This window comes from Hemiscyllium ocellatum, chromosome 20 (assembly GCF_020745735.1).
Source record: "Hemiscyllium ocellatum isolate sHemOce1 chromosome 20, sHemOce1.pat.X.cur, whole genome shotgun sequence".
NCBI classification, from domain to species: Eukaryota; Metazoa; Chordata; class Chondrichthyes; order Orectolobiformes; family Hemiscylliidae; genus Hemiscyllium; species Hemiscyllium ocellatum.
In genome coordinates this window covers 15,641,603-15,657,686 of record NC_083420.1, presented here as the reverse complement: position 1 = coordinate 15,657,686, position 16,084 = coordinate 15,641,603, and the positions used below count along the sequence as shown (strand labels likewise).

The window sequence follows — 16,084 nt, the reverse complement described above, 5'->3', positions numbered from 1 at the left end:
AGTTGAAAGCGTATTGCACTTACACTGAAACAACTGCCATAGGACAGGTTATATATCAGTCATAGCTGAGAAATAAATGCCCAAGTAGTGTCACAAATATTGTCCTCTTAAATAGTAAGGGGACAATTTTCTTCTAAGAAGGCAGTCAGCAGAACATTAACAGTTGGGAGCTCCGATTGGCCAATTTCCTGGGTTCAGGCTTATAGAGTCAGAGAACTAGCCTAGGAATAGACCCTTCGATCCAACCAGTCCATGCTGACCATAATCCCAAACTAAACTAGTCCCACCTGCCTGCATTTAGCACACATTTGCCACATTTCTTATTTTTATACTTATCTAAAATGTCTCTTAAACGTTGTAACCAAACCCACATCCATGATTTCCTATAGAAGTTCATTCCACACATGAACCAGCCTCTACGTAAAACAATTGCCCCCATGGCTTTTTAAAATCTTTCTCCTCTCACCTTAAAAATATGCCTTCCTAGTCTTACCCATACCCACAAGGGAATAAATAAATAACATGTTGACACACTAGAGAAAAGACACCTGCATTCACCTTATCTATACCCCTTATTTACATAGTTAGAGCAGTATTGAAAAGTCAGTTTCAGGAGAAGAGCAAATTATGTGGAACATTAGCATTTGCTGCAGTATAACATGACCAGTCACGTCTGGGCAGTTGAAGATTGTTATAATCACAATGAGAAGTCCTTGGTATCGAACACTTGCAGTTGGGAGGAAGAGTATTGCTACTAATCCTTATTCCAATGTTAGATAGGGGCTTTCTAGTAGTCTATGGTGAAAGATAAATCATGGATAAGCAAAGAAGCTCATGTCTTAGATAACAAGCTGTAATTTATTACACCTCAACAACTATCTACAGGTTACGTCCACTCTTAATACTAGTATCCTTCAGAGAAGGAAATCAGCCATCCTTACCTGGTCTGGCCTACATGTCACTGTTGGTGATGTAGTGACTCTTAACTGTCCCCGGGCAGTCAGGAATGGGCAATAAATGCGGGCCTACTCAATGACACCCACATCCCATGAAAGAATTTTTAAAAATCTATTATTCACAAGAATTATTAAAACACGTGACCCAGCAAGAGACTGAACCTGATTCCAACAGCTGTCTACTCGAATGTCTTAAACTGTCCATGCTCCTCTCTGCAGTTCTGTTAGATTTCAGAGTGGACAGTGTTTTGGTTTAGCTCAGTCGAGCCCTTTTACATCTGTTACAGAAATCAGTGTTTTCAAATAATTAAACTCAGGATTAGAGATTGGGGCAGCACCCTTTGGGGGCAGTGGAATAGAATGCCCTCTTGATGAGTTTGGCAGCTCACCTGATTGGAGCAGAAGGTGTAGTGTGCAAATGTGGCCACTTCTGCCTGAGTAAACCAATGGTGGGAAGCTGGTAGATGGGCTTTCAGCCTGCCACTGTAGGTATTCAACTAACAGTTGGTGAGGAGGTTACCATGAGGGAAGACCAAAAATGTTTGTTTGCTGGGTCCCCAGATTGGGGTCCCTTGTTTAAAGACACCACTGAGTGCCTGACTGAGAGACCAAGCAATGGGAAAGTGGGGAGACATCTGAAAGCTGTTGACTCTGATCTTCCTACTATGCTGAACCCATCCTAAACACCTGTTGGCAACCTAATTTGCCTCAGGCCTGGCATCCCTTGGCAATCTGAGGCTTTTGGTGGCATTGATGGTGATCTGCTGGTCTCTGATTGATGACCAGCTTTGTGGATTTCCACTACCATGCTCTTTTATTCCAGTGAAAGAAACAATGCTGGCCACTTGTAAGCCTGATGTGCAATTAATCTGGTAGGCCTTCTCCAAAAGAGGAACCCTGAGTATCCTGTTGTTTCCAGGTGGCGGCAAGGATTAAATTACAAAGATTAAATTCCTCTCTCACTCTCTCCTTTCAAACAGACACCCACAGTGATACTGCACCTGGGACATATGCTCAAGCCCTGCTTTGCAATTACACAAAATGACAGACCATTTTGTACAACACTCCCATGAATGTCTTCTGCTAATTCTGATGGAAAATCCCAGAAGTGATGAGTCAGCCAATGAGCAGATAGTCAGTGAAAGAACAGAAAGTTCCCCAGTCCAACTTCTTGTTTATAACATTTGGGAGTCAATTCCTCCAGGGTAAACTATGTCCAATTATATCTATTATGTCAGGCGTAAACCCAATTAAATTGCAACACCTAGACATAATGGTGGCGCACAATAATGGCTCACTGCTTCCTATAAGAAATGTTAATTGTCGTTCCAATATACTGTAACCTCTGAAGAATCTATACAACAGAAGAAACCATATTTACAGGAAACAGGCATTTCATTCCTTGTTTATGATCCAATATTCTGTTCTGATTTAACGATTTCAATCAAATACTCCAGTCAGAGATTCCATATTGGCAACTATTTATAAACAGCATTTTATGTGATATTCAACTATAGTGTTTTGTTTCTGTTTAATTAGGAAGCTTAAACCTCAGAGTATTCATTGAAATTCTTTCTCCAGATTTGAAAGGAGTCGGGTTTGCATATTTCTGTCAGTGTCAATGCTGCAGGAACAAAGCAACATATCGACTGGTTTTGTTTTTAGCCAGCAGAGGGCACCCACAGCTGAATCCCTGAGATTCTGACTTTCTGCAGGATCAAATTTGATTAGATGACATACTGTACAGTATGGAAACAGGCCCTTCAGCCCAACAAGTCCACACCGACCTTCCAGAGAGTAACCCACCCAGATCCATTCCACCCCAACTACTGCACCTAACACTTTAGGCAATTTAGCATGACCGATTTTTCTGATCTGCACATCTTTTGAATTGTGGGAGGAAAACAGAGCACCCGGAGAAAACCCATGCAGATGTGGGGAGAACATACAAACTCGACACAGACAGTCACCCAAGGCAGGAATTGAACCTGGCGCTGTGAGGCAGCAGTGCTGTCCACAAAGAGATTTGGAAAATGCAGTGGCTTGTATTACAAACTGAAGCAACCTTCTGATCTCATTCTCTCTGCTACCATCCATAATGGTCTTCGTTAGTTGAAGAAACACTAGGATAAATATGGATGAGGCATTAGGCCCATTCTGGGCACCTGGGTGCTGACTGAGAGTCTCTTGCCCATTTGTGGGCTCACCCTCTTTCCACTGCAGAAATTAGGGTTACAGGTACGTGGGAGGTTGAAGGACAAGTTACATCTGGTGTGTATTGAAAGGAAATGTCCGGGAGAGTGTTGGGAGGACATAGTTTCTCCCCTTGCATGCCTACTGGACACCACCTTATTTCCTCTCTGAGGCCATGGTCCCTTGTAACCCTCTCATCTTGCCATTGATGCTGAGTGCTCAAGGCTAGAAGGGCAGGTCTGTGTATATATCAAGCAGCACTGATTATTCTGAAAGATCTAGGTCTCCAAGGTAGCTGTCACTATTCCCACTCATGGTGAAGGCCAAGTACATCCATGCTGGAGCCATCATAGGACTGAGACTCCTCCATTCTCATTCTACCCTATTAGGTGCCTGTGGCCCTGTTGCCTGATATTCCCCCCCCTCCTCTCTCTCTCTCTCTCTCTCTCTCTCCCTCTGTGCAGGTTGACCATCTCAATTCGGGCTGAGTACAGGACACACACATCTTCTGTATTGGCCTGAGCAAGTACCTGACCTCTGGGAGTCTACTCAGTGTCAGTGACCTCAGGCACTGCTTCCTCCACCGACTGCGAAAGTGGTGCCAGTCATGTGCTCGCTAGAATGTGTCCAAGTCTACGTGAAATAGAATGCACACAAAGGCGAAGGTCTGTCAACTAGTGGAGGGAACCAGTGAATGCCTCATCAGTGTATATCCTCTGAGGATTTATAGACTTCCTCCTTAGAGCTGTCAGTGGAGCCCAGATGTTTGGAATGTAGCTTCCTCCTTGCTAGGTTTGCTGAGTGCAAGTTGAAATAATACTTAGCCAGGCAGTTTCACATTTCATCCCTGACAGCACAGTACCAGAGTGGCAGCCTTGATTTCTTTTTGTGCTCAAGACCTGGGCTGTCGCTTGAACCCACAACATTCTGAAGGACCTGGTAGGTATAGGGAATGCTGGATGACCAAAGAAATTGAGGGTTTAGTTAAGAAAAAGAAGGAAGCATATGTCAGGTATGGACAGGATAGATAGAATGAATCCTTAGAAGAGTATAAAGAAAGTAGGAGTATACTTAAGAGGGAAATCAGGAGGGCAAATCAGGGAGATGAGATAGCTTTGGCAAATAGAATTAAGGAGAATCCAAAAGGTTTTTACAAATATATTAAGGACAAAAAGGTAACTAGGGAGAGAATAGGGCCCCTCAAAGATCAGCAAGGCGGCCTTTGTGTGGAGCTACAGAAAATGGGGGAGATACTAAATGAATATTTTTCATCAGTATTTACTGTGGAAAAGGATATGGAAGATATAGAATGTAGGGAAATAGATGGTGACATCTTGCAAAATATCCAGATTACAGAGGAGCAAGTGATGGATGTCTTGAAACGGTTAAAGGTGGATAAATCCCCAGGACCTGATCAGGTGTACCCGAGAACTCTGTGGAAGGCTAGAGAAGTGATTGCTGGGCCTCTTGCTGAGATATTTGTATCATCGATAGTCACAGGTGAGGTGCCAGAAGACTGGAGGTTGGTAAACGTAGTGCCACTGTTTAAGAAGGGTGGTAAAGACAAGCCAGGGTACTATACACCGGTGAGCCTGACCTCAGTGGTGGGCAAGTTGTTGGAGGGAATCCTGAGGGACAGGATGGACATGTATTTGAAAAGGTAAGGACTGATTAGGGATAGTCAACATGGCTTTGTGCGTGGGAACTCATGTCTCACAAACTTGATTGAGCTTTTTGAAGAAGTAACAAAGAGGATTGATGAGGGCAGAGCAGTAGATGTGATCTAGATGGACTTCAGTAAGGTGTTCGACAAGGTTCCCCATGGGACACTGATTAGCAAGGTTAGATCTCATGGAATACAGGGAGAACTAGCCATTTGGATACAGAACTGGCTCAAAGGTAGAAGACAGAAGGTGGTGGTGGAGGGTTGTTTTTTTATACTGGAGGCCTGTGACCAGTGGAGTGCCACAAGGATCGGTGCAGGGCCCTCTACCTTTTGTCATTTACATAAATGCTTTGGATGCGAGCATAAGAGGTACAGTTAGTAAGTTTGCAGATGACACCAAAATTGGAGGTGTAGTGGACAGCGAAGAGGGTTACATCAGATTACAACAGGATCTGGACCAGATGGGCCAATGGGCTAGGAAATGGCAGATGGAGTTTAATTCAGATAAATGCGAGGTGCTGCATTTTGGGAAAGCAAATCTTAGCAGGACTTAACCACTTAATGGTAAGGTCGTAGGGAGTGTTGCTGAACAAAGAGACCTTGGAGTGCAGGTTCATCACTCCTTGAAAATGGAGTCGCAGGTAGATAGGATAGTGCAGAAGGCGTTTGGTATGCTTTCCTTTATTGGTCAGAGTACTGAGTACAGGAGTTGGGAGGTCAGGTTGCAGCTGTACAGGACATTGGTTAGGCCACTGTTGGAATATTGTGTGCAATTCTGGTCTCCTTCCTATCGGAAAGATGTTGTGAAACTTGAAAGGGTTCAGAAAAGATTTACAAGGATGTTGCCAGGGTTGGAGGATCTGAGCTATAGAGAGAGGCTGAACAGGCTGGGGCTGTTTTCCCTGGAGCATCAGAGGCTGAGGGGTGACCTTATAGAGGTTTACAAAATTATGAGGGGCATGAATAGGATAAATAGACAAAGTCTTTTCCCTGGGGTCGGGGAGTCCAGAACTAGAGGGCATAGGTTTAGGGTGAGAGGGGAAAAATATCAAAGAGACCTAAGGGGCAACATTTTCACATAGAGGGTGGTATGTGTATGGAATGAGCTGCCAGAGGATGTGGTGGAGGCTGGTACAATTGCAACATTTAAGAGGCATTTGGATCGGTATATGAATAGGAAGGGTTTGGAGGGGTATGGGCTGGGTGCTGGCAGGTGGGACTAGATTGGGTTGGGATAGCTGGTCGGCATGGACAGGTTGGACTGAAGGGTATGTTTCCATGCTGTACATCTCTATGACTCTATGGCCTGCGTCACCAAGGTGACCACCATTATTTCCATGCTGGAGTGCCAACTATGTCTATGCTGGAGCCACCATAGGAGTGAGACTCCTCCATTCTCAGAGGTCCCAAGACACCAGGTTATAGTCCAACTGGTTTATTTGAAATCACAAGCTTTCGGAGCGTTGCTCCTCACCTGACAAGCACGCTGAAAGCTTGTGATTTCATTTGGGCCCTAAAGGACTATAACCTGGTGTTGTGTGAATTCTGAACTTGTCTACCTCAGTCCAACACCGGCACCTCCACATCATTGTGGAACAGAGGCAAGAATGCTATAAATTTGTTGACATCGGACTGCTGCTTTCAATCCCAATATCAATGAGGTTCATAAGTTTCTCACACTCATTGGAAGTGAGGGTGCAGGGAACACATGAGGAGTGTTTGCAGGAGAGGGTTGGGAGTGGAGAAAAGAAGCTTTGCGTACTGAATAATTCAATGCTTTTTCTTAAGGTTCAAGAAATCGCTTTTCGATGTTTCAGGGCATGTTCCTTCATTACAAAAAGCTATTTGGTTGGTTTCTTCCTTTAAAGAAACAAAACCTCTTCCTCAGGATTAAAATACGTACAGTCTCGCTCTGGCCATATCCTTCATAGATGTCTAAGCCTGTCTCTTCTTTCCATTTGACCATTACTTCAGGGCTGCTGGACTCACCACCAGTCACACAGTGCTGGAGGCTTCTGAACCTGTAACTAAATTTTAAAAAAAGTGAAGCCACAAATGATACCGTAACTGTTTAGCACTGACCTTGTTGTATGTTTAGAGAAATTCCCATTATACCACGTATTGAAACCCGAAGATAAAATACTGCTTTTTTAAAAGAATGTTAAAAATATATTCAGGCCATTGTAGACTAAGCTACATTTATATTTGATATTTTGGAAACTTGTTGGCTTGAGTCAAAAAGTTAACTAGGCAAAAGTGAGGACTGCAGATGCTGGAAATTAGAGATTAGATCAGAGTGGTGCTAGCAAAGCACAGCAGGTCAGGCAGCATCCGAGGAACAGGAAAATCGGCAATGAAACATTGATTTTCCTGCCCCTCGGATGCTGCCTGACCTGCTGTGCTTTTCCAGCACCACTCTGATCTAAAAACTTGAGTCAAAAAGTTGCATGTCTGTGATTCTTTTGGGCCTGTCTTCTGACCCATATTTTTGCCCGATGGAAGATCCCACAGTGCATGAAGCAAAAGAAACTTCACAGACAGCAGCTTGGAGAGTCATCATAGAAGACTCACCGTCTTTTTACAGGATGAGCTGTTGCATTCCAGCAGTTAGAGAGTTTAAATGTCCCACAGCCTCCTGAGAAGCTAAGGAGAGAATCTAAGTGTGTAGCGTAATTGTATAGCATGAGTAGTTGAAGGATTAAAGGTGGCTGAGAGATAAGGGTGGAAATGGGTGAAGGGCAAGGGTGCTATTTGGGTAGAAATGTAGGGTGGTAGATGGTGGTTTCAGGATTAGAGGTAAGATTGGAAGGTGATAATCGGGTAATGGTGGTAAATCAGGTTGAGGTAGATAGGTTAGGGTAGGCATTGGAAGATTAAGAGTGCTAGTTCAATGGTGGGCAGTCTGGTCAGTTCAGGTGAGAGGTTTGACAAAGGTTAGGGTAGAGCATTTGAAGGGTCAATGCTGGTTTGCCCGGTTAAGGGGGAATTGGGTTGGGCAGGAGACAGGGTAATTTTAGGTGGAGCATTTTGTGGGAGTTAGGAAAAGTAATCGGGGACTGGTTGATAAGAATTTGGAGGTTGGTGGGCAAGTTTCTTGAGGCATTGGTGTCAGCGGAGAGTCAGAGGATTCAGTTGTATAATTACACAGAAGTTAGGATTGTGATTTTTCCATCTAACACTTCCTGCATAACTATCCAGATAAGTCAGTTGGAACCCCCTACAGTCTCCAAATCTAACTCAGATATCTGAACCTTCCGAACACAGATAATTGTCTATTGGAAGTTTGAATTTCAGACCTGGACAGTTCTCATTTCTTAAAAATAGGAACATTCAAATTGAAAGTGAATCAAGTAAGATATTTAGAGGATCAATTCAGAACATAGAGATTCAGATTACAAAAGAGAATCAAATTAGATCAGTGAAATTGCATTATTTTTGATATGCAGGGCTAGAATGAGTCGCTTCCAGGTTTCTAAGTTTGAATCAATTTCTGTTGTTGAAATGAAGAATTAAAGAACATGGTTGCAGTGATTACATAATTCAAATTTTTGTTCAGTCCTTTACTAATATGCACGAATAAACTGCAATAAAGGTGTTAAAAAGGAATAGTAATTTGGAGAGTATGTATCTGAGGGAACAAATGTTATTAACAATGATGTGGGAATGAGTGAAGAGAAAGGGACGTTGAGCCAGATTGGGAGGGAGGTGTGAATGGTCCGCAGGGGTTTTGTGCATGAATGCAGATAATAGGCATGTTTTTTTGCATGGTTGTTATATATGCTCTGCCAAAATGGATGTGAAACAAAGAACGATCAGAAATTTAATACGGTACCTGGTAAGATCATTCTGTACAAGCATACGATATGCAGTGGGCGGACAACAGAGGGTTGTTATTGGAAACTTGGATAAAACCTAGGAAAGGATCATTTCACAATCAATTATCACCTCAAAGCCAAATGCAATAATAAATAGCAATCTTCAAAGAACATCAGGAATGCTCTGGATTCCACAATTAACCATAGTTGCCAGTACACGGTGAAAAATAAACCTTCCCACATTTTAAAAAAACCCACATGATATCCAGTACAACCTTCCTGTCACTGTACCAGAAATGCTACTTTTTGATTTGGAAAGACTTGGTTCCCACCCTTCCTCACAGTCACACCAAAGACGGACAAAAGTGCAGATCTGTCGGACATTGGAATCAGGGTGAGTGACACTCAGCCAGATTAAAACGTAATTCCAAAAATGAATCATTTAAACGCAAAGTCTTGAAAGGATAATAAGGTAAATAATGTAAAAGAAACAAAATAAAAGAAAGTTGGCAATGTAGTCCCTCTTTGAGAAACAACTAGTATCATAGAATCACAGAAGCCCCATAGTGTGGAAGCAGGCCATCCAGCCCATCAAGTCCACACCGACGGTCTGAACAGCATCCAACCCAGACCCATTTGCCTACCCTATTCTTGTAACTCCATATTTGCCATGGCTAACCCACTTAGCCTGCATATTCCTGGTCACTACGGTCAATTTAGCATGGCCAATCCACCTAACCTGCACAACTTTGGACTGTGGCAGGAAACCGGAGTAAACCCAGATAGACACAAGGAGAATGTGCAAACTTCACACAGTTGGCCAAGGGTGGAATCGGGGTAAACCCGGGGCCTTGGTGTTGTGCATTGTAAATTAATGTACATACTTCATAGATTTACTGTTCTTATTCCTGTTAGGATCATGTGGAAATTGTAAGACTTCAATAAACAAATGTTAATAGCCTGTCCACTGAGTCCAATTTAGGAAAAATAAGAGACATCCTAAGAACAATAATCATGGTATTACTAATGACCATGGGGACAAGGAAGTTGCAAAAGCAGAAAAAAAATTATTTTGTGATGAGGTAAAATGAAAGGTTTTTTTTGCATTTTCTGTGGGAAAGTGAGACCTACTGGGAGAGATGCATCCAGTAACAGAGGGGAATGTGGGCTTTGTTGAAAGACAGCCTGAAGTACAAATTGTTTTGAGAGGAAAAACCAAACTTCTTGCAAGAGGCTTTGGCAACAAAAGAGCTCTGGCAATTCCACATATAACACAAAGGGATTGTGAGGCACATCATCATCAAAATGCTTCTGGCATACACATGAAATGTGATCCACCAAGCGCTTTGCATTCAGACCATTCAAGGGTCATTTTCCCTATGAGTGAAGATGGAAAACAGATGATTGTTGTGGATTGTTGTGGATCAGTTCTCCAATCTTGGAGCTGATCTGTAACCACATTAAAATGAAAATTATTTGAAACAAAAATTAATCTATCATAGGCTGTGTTCTGATTGATGTTGGCAGGACCTGTGGAAACTCATGAAGACAAACATTCATAGAGACAGTGTGAAACCGACCCTTGTGTCCAACTCGTCTATGCTGACCAGAGATCGTAACCTAATTTAATCTCCTTTGCCAGCATTTGGCCCATATTCCTCTAAACCTATCCTATTCATATACCCATCCAGATGCCTTGTAAATGTTGTATACACACACACAGACACACCACCCTCTGCATGAAAAAGTTGCCCTTAGGTCCTTTCTAAATTTTTCCCCTTTCATTCTAAACCTATTCTTTCTAGTTCTGGACTCCCCAACCTCAGGAAAAATACCTTGTCTATTTACCCTATCCAAAAACTACATCATTTTATAAAACTCTATAAGGTCACCCCTCAGCATCCGACGCTGCAGTAAAACAGCCCCGGCCTTTTAAGCCTCTCCCTATAGCTCAAATCCTCGAACCCTGGCAAAATTCTTGTAAATCTTTTCTGAACCTTTTCAAATTTCACAACATCCGTCCAAAGCAGAGAGACCAGAATTGTACACAATATTCCAAAAGTGGCCAAACCAATGTCCTGTACAGCTACAAAATGACCTCCCAACTCCTATACTCAGTGCTCTGACCAACAAAGGAAAGCATAACAAACGTCTTCTTCACTATCCTAATGACCTGCAACTCCACTTTCAAGGAACTGTGAACTGCACTGCAACATCTCTTTGTTCAGCAATGCTCCCCAGGACCTTACCATTAAATGTATAAGTCCTGCCCTGATTTGCCTTTTCAAAATGCAACACATTTATCTAAATTAAACACCATCCGCCTCTCCTCGGCCCATTGGTCCATCTGATCTCTACCAATTTTGGTATCATCTGCAAACTTACTAACTATACCTCCTATGTTCATATGCAAATAATTTATATAACTGTTGAAAAGCAGTAGACCCAGCACCGATCCTTGTGGCACACTGCTATTCACAGGCCTCCAGTCTGAAAGGCAGCCCTCCACCACCACCACCCTCTGTCTTCTACTTTCGAGTCAATTCTGTATCCAAATGACTAGTTCTCCCTGTATTCCATGAGATTTAACCTTGCTCATCTGTGTTCCATGAAGAACCTTATTGTACATCTCATTGAAGTCCATATAGATCACGTCCACTGCTCTGCCCACATCAACCCTCTTTGTTACTTCTTCAAAAAACTTGATCAAATTTGTGAGACATGATTTCCCATGCTCAAAGCCATGTTGCCAATCCCTAATCTGTCCCTGCCTTTCCAAATACGTGTAAATTCTGTCCCTCAGGATTCCCTCCAACAACTTCCCCACCACCGATGTCAGACTCACAGGTCTATAGTTCCTCAACATTTCCTAAATAATGGCATCACGTTTGCCAACCTCCAGTCTTCCGGCACTTCACCTGTGACTACCCAGAATATATAATGCAGAATAATAAATGTCAACGGACATATTTCAAACCTCAGCCGCTTAATAATTGATTAGAAATTTGGTGTAGTCAAAAATAACCCAATGTGTTATATTCACTGAGGCATTTAGACCTTTAAAGCATGCTTTTGCTCGTGGTTATAATTTGTGATTAGTCAATTGGAATAAATCATTTACAACATATTTTTTGTCTGAAGTATGAGTTTGTATTAATGTGCTGTGCTTTTATTAGGAATGCCATAACATGGAAGTGAATAGAAAGTATACATTGGGTACGGTTTATTCCACAGCTCGTGTGTTTACAAAACCGGAGTCAACACTAATAATCACAATTTACTGAAAAAGAACAGCAACTGTTCACTTACGTCTAACATGGTTTTGGGATCAAACCGTGGCATCTGATGGACAAAAACACACGCTCCTTGAACCCAAGGTGAAAAGAAGCTGTTCCATGCAGATTTAACCCAGCCAGTGTCTGAGCTACACCACATCACATCAGAGGGAGTAAGATCCAACCAGTACCTGGTAGAGCACATTATCATAATCAGTTTTCTGTCCCACTGCCTTATAACCGCTTATAAACTACTTTTGAAAGACTAGCTAATGCTGAATTTCCTGGCCAAAATTAAACCCTTTTAATAATAAAATTCCTGTCAATTGAAATACTTGAAGCAAAGTACCCCAATAGCATTGTGAGTATTCTGTAACATAGCACTGCAGTAATGATTATAATAAATTACAGACCATTGGCAAGGCTGCTTGCTCCAAGTGTCATTGAATGAATGAGAGAAGGGAGAAATTGTGGAAGGAGTTTAATAAAAAACAATGAAGAATAGTGCAATCCTTTATCTCCATTTTAGTTTCCTTGACTCCTGCTAAAACAGTCAGAAGACTCTGGCTTGACTGATTGATTCCACAGGGTAAAAACAGTGACTGCAGATGCTGGAAATCAGATTCTAGATTAGTGGTGCTGGAATAGCACAGCAGTTCAGGCAGTATCCGTGGAGCAGTAAAATTGACATTTCGGGCAAAAGCCCTTCATCAGGAATACAGGCAGAGAGCCTGAAAAGTGGAGAGATAAGTGAGATTCTATGCCTTACCCTGTGAAGTCTTCCTTAACAATCTCTGGAGACTTGTGATTATCCCATGTGCTAGTTTGTGCAAAAGTCCGACATTGTCATTCTCACAAAAATAATATCTTAGAGCTAATGTCCCAGGTACCATCATTACCATCCCTGAGTATGTCCTGTCTTATTGCCAGGTTAGGCCCAGCAGAAATGATGGCACAGTGCTATAAAATGAGGTGGTTATTGTCTTGAGATAATAGCTCTGAACTGCATGATGTCTTGTAGCATCAGACCAAAACGTGAATGAGGAAATCTCTTTACAGCCCCCCTTCCACTAATGAATCAATGCTCTTCCATATGGGGGAAGCACTTTAGGGTGGCACAAACAGAGTGGGCAGGGGATTTCAATGTTACTCTTGAAGGGTGGCTTAGTCATTTCATTCATGAACAAGCTGTCTAAGAACTGGGTGTGTGGCATTTGATGCACAAAACCAACAAGAGGAATAATCTATTAGACAGTGTCTAATATTCCAGTCTATTATTGCAAATTTTCATATCACAGACACATCTGACCATGGCAGTATAGATTGGACTGACCACCACACAGCTCACGTGAAGCTAAAGTCCCAACTTCTCATTGAGAATACCCTCCATCACATTGTGTGGCATTGTCATTGTGCTGAATAAAATGGATTTGGAACAGATCTAGCAACCCAAAACTGGGCTCCCATGAGGTTCTGTGGACCATCAGCTCCAATAAAACTGTATTCAACTACAGTCTGCAAGCTCCCAGTCCAGCATATCCCTCATTCTACCATTAGCATCAAGCCAATGGATTTAAATGAAGCGAACAGGAGGCCTTACCTGGAGCAGTAACAGACATAGCCCAAGAGGAGGTGCAGGCCAATAGGCCTCAAGGCCTCCCTATGCTTTGAAACAACTCTGTAATTCATAACAATTCTATGAGATACCAGCCTGGTTAATCTCCAACACAGGATTGTGTCCATGCCAAATAGTGGAATCAGATTGCAATAGGCAGAACTAAGTGATCCCACAACCAAGAGATCAGATCAAATCTCTACAATCCAATCTTGAATGGTGGTGGACAGTTAAATAACTACCTGGAGGAGGTAGCTCCACAAACATCCCCATTCTCAATGAAAGGGAAGTCCATCATAACCATGTACATGACAAGTTGGAAGCATTTGCAGCCATTTTCAGGCAGAAATGCCAAATGGATGATCCACCTTGGCTTCCTCCAGTGGTCCCCGAGCATCACAGATATGATTCTTTGGCCATTTCAATTCACTCCTCAGGAAATCAAGAAACAGCTAAAGCTACTAGACACTGCAAAAACTATTGTCTCTGAGAACATTCTGACAATAATATTCTGCATGCCGTAGCACTAGGGGATTGGTTATAGCTCAGTTGGCTGGACAGCTGCATTGTGATGGGTTCAGTTTCCGCACCAGCTGAGGTTACCATGAAGGATTCTCCTTCTCAACCCCTCCCCTCATCTGAGGTGTGGTGACTCTCAGGTTCAACCACTATCATCTCTCTGTAATGAGGAAGCATTCTGAAGCATTTCTTTACTCAGCGAGTCGTGAGTTCATGGAATGCCCTGCCAGTAGCAGTGGTGGACTCTCCCTCTTTATGGGCATTTAAACGGGCATTGGATAGGCATATGGAGGATAGTGGGCTAGTGTAGGTTAGGTGAGCATGGATCGGCGCAACATCGAGGGCCAAAGGGCCTGTACTGCGCTGTATTTTTCTATGTTCTATGTCTATGTTCTATGAAGATCTGCTAAAGTTATGGTGGCTTTACCTTTAGTAATATTTAGTCCTGGAAGACAATCTTAGAAGAAAAATAAATAGTAAATGCAACATTTACAACATTTGCGATTGATATTTTCGGCTTAACCTTGTAAAAAGCTTTGAAAAATATTTTGTTCTTAGCTCCAGATTTATCATTACCAACATTTCATACATGCTTCAAATTTATGCATGAGATAGTTCTCTGACCTTCCATTTACTGTATGGCCTATTCCATAACCACCGTGGGTGTGAAGGACCATTTTTGGAGCTCCTGTAGATCCACTGGTGAAGAAAATGGCCATGGGGTCCAAACTCTTGGTTTTTACACATTTGTGGTCATCCGATACGTTTCTTAGGAGATAGAATTAAGACCCTTGACAATTATTTGCATTTTCTTTTTCAAAGGGATACTTATAATTATTTTAAAGCAACTTGTATTCTCATAGTTTAAAAATCACAGAACACCAGGCATTAGTCCAACAGATTTAATTGAAGACCTGTTCCTGTTGGACTATAACCTGGTGTTATGTGATTTTTAACTTTGTCCACCCCAGTCCAACACCAGCTCCTCCAAACTTTGTATTCTCATGCATTTAAAAATGGCATCAAAGGTTATTTAAGTCTATTTGGGAATTGTTTTGTCTGAACACTGTAAATAATTACCAATATGTTATTTTATCTTATTAATCAATCAACACCTCATGCCCTTTGTGTTGCAATTTTTTTTACCTGCGAAAATCAGACAAAGGCAAGGACTCAAATTTTAAAGAAAAAAGATATGATGGCTTTTTGATTAATTTAATGAAGCCTGGAAAATAATTACAAGTCAATTTATTTAAGTAAGGCAGGAGGACACATTGATAAAGGAAAGAACTTTGTCTCGTAGCACTAAGATTACTGGTGATGCTTTCAACTAAGACAAGGCTTCCCAATTTAGAGTCAAATAGGGTTGTGAGCTCTGAGGTAATAAGACCCAGTATAGACTACTGACTGAGTTACCTGGACTACACCTCATCCCATTCTGCCTCCTGTAAAAAAGCTATCCCTTATTCCCAATTCCTCCATCTCCACCGCATCTGCTCCCAGGAGGACCAGTTCCACCACAGAACACACCATATGGCCTCCTTCTTTAAAGACTACAATATCCCCTCCTATGTGGTTGATGATGCCGTCCAGCGCATCTCGTCCAGTTCCTGCACCTCTGCCCTCGAACCTCATCCCTCCAACTGCAACAAGGACAGAACCCCCCCTCAGTCCTCACCTTCTACCCCACCAATCTCCATATACATCGCATCATCCTCCCTCATTTTCACGACCTACAAATGGACCCCACCACCAAAGGTATATTTTCCTCACCACCCTTATCTGCTTTCCACACCTCCCAACTCACCTCTGTCCAAGGCCCCAAATGAGCCTTCCACATTGATCAAAGTTTTACCTGCACTTCCATATGTGTCATTTACTGTATTCGTTGCTCCTGATGCAGTCTCCTCTACACTGGGGAGACAGGATGCCTACTCGCATAGCGCTATAGAGAACATCTTCAGGATACCTGCACCGACCAACCTCACTGCCCTATGGTCAAACACTTCAACTCCCCCTCCCACCTTGTTTGGACATGCAGGTCC

General features: G+C 42.4%; 1 protein-coding gene across 1 annotated transcript in view; it reads right to left on the bottom strand.

Annotated features, from left to right (window-relative positions):
- The window catches only part of LOC132825577 (acyl-coenzyme A synthetase ACSM3, mitochondrial-like), a 50,411-nt gene that overhangs the window by 19,142 nt on the left and 15,185 nt on the right, over positions 1 to 16,084 (bottom strand). The window contains exons 4-7 of the mRNA XM_060840956.1: positions 14,664 to 14,807; positions 11,940 to 12,096; positions 8,648 to 8,727; positions 6,719 to 6,842 (exon numbers count right to left, since the gene is read on the bottom strand). Coding sequence (XP_060696939.1) covers positions 6,719 to 6,842; positions 8,648 to 8,727; positions 11,940 to 12,096; positions 14,664 to 14,807 — 505 coding nt within the window. The remainder of the gene's footprint in view (positions 1 to 6,718; positions 6,843 to 8,647; positions 8,728 to 11,939; positions 12,097 to 14,663; positions 14,808 to 16,084) is intronic.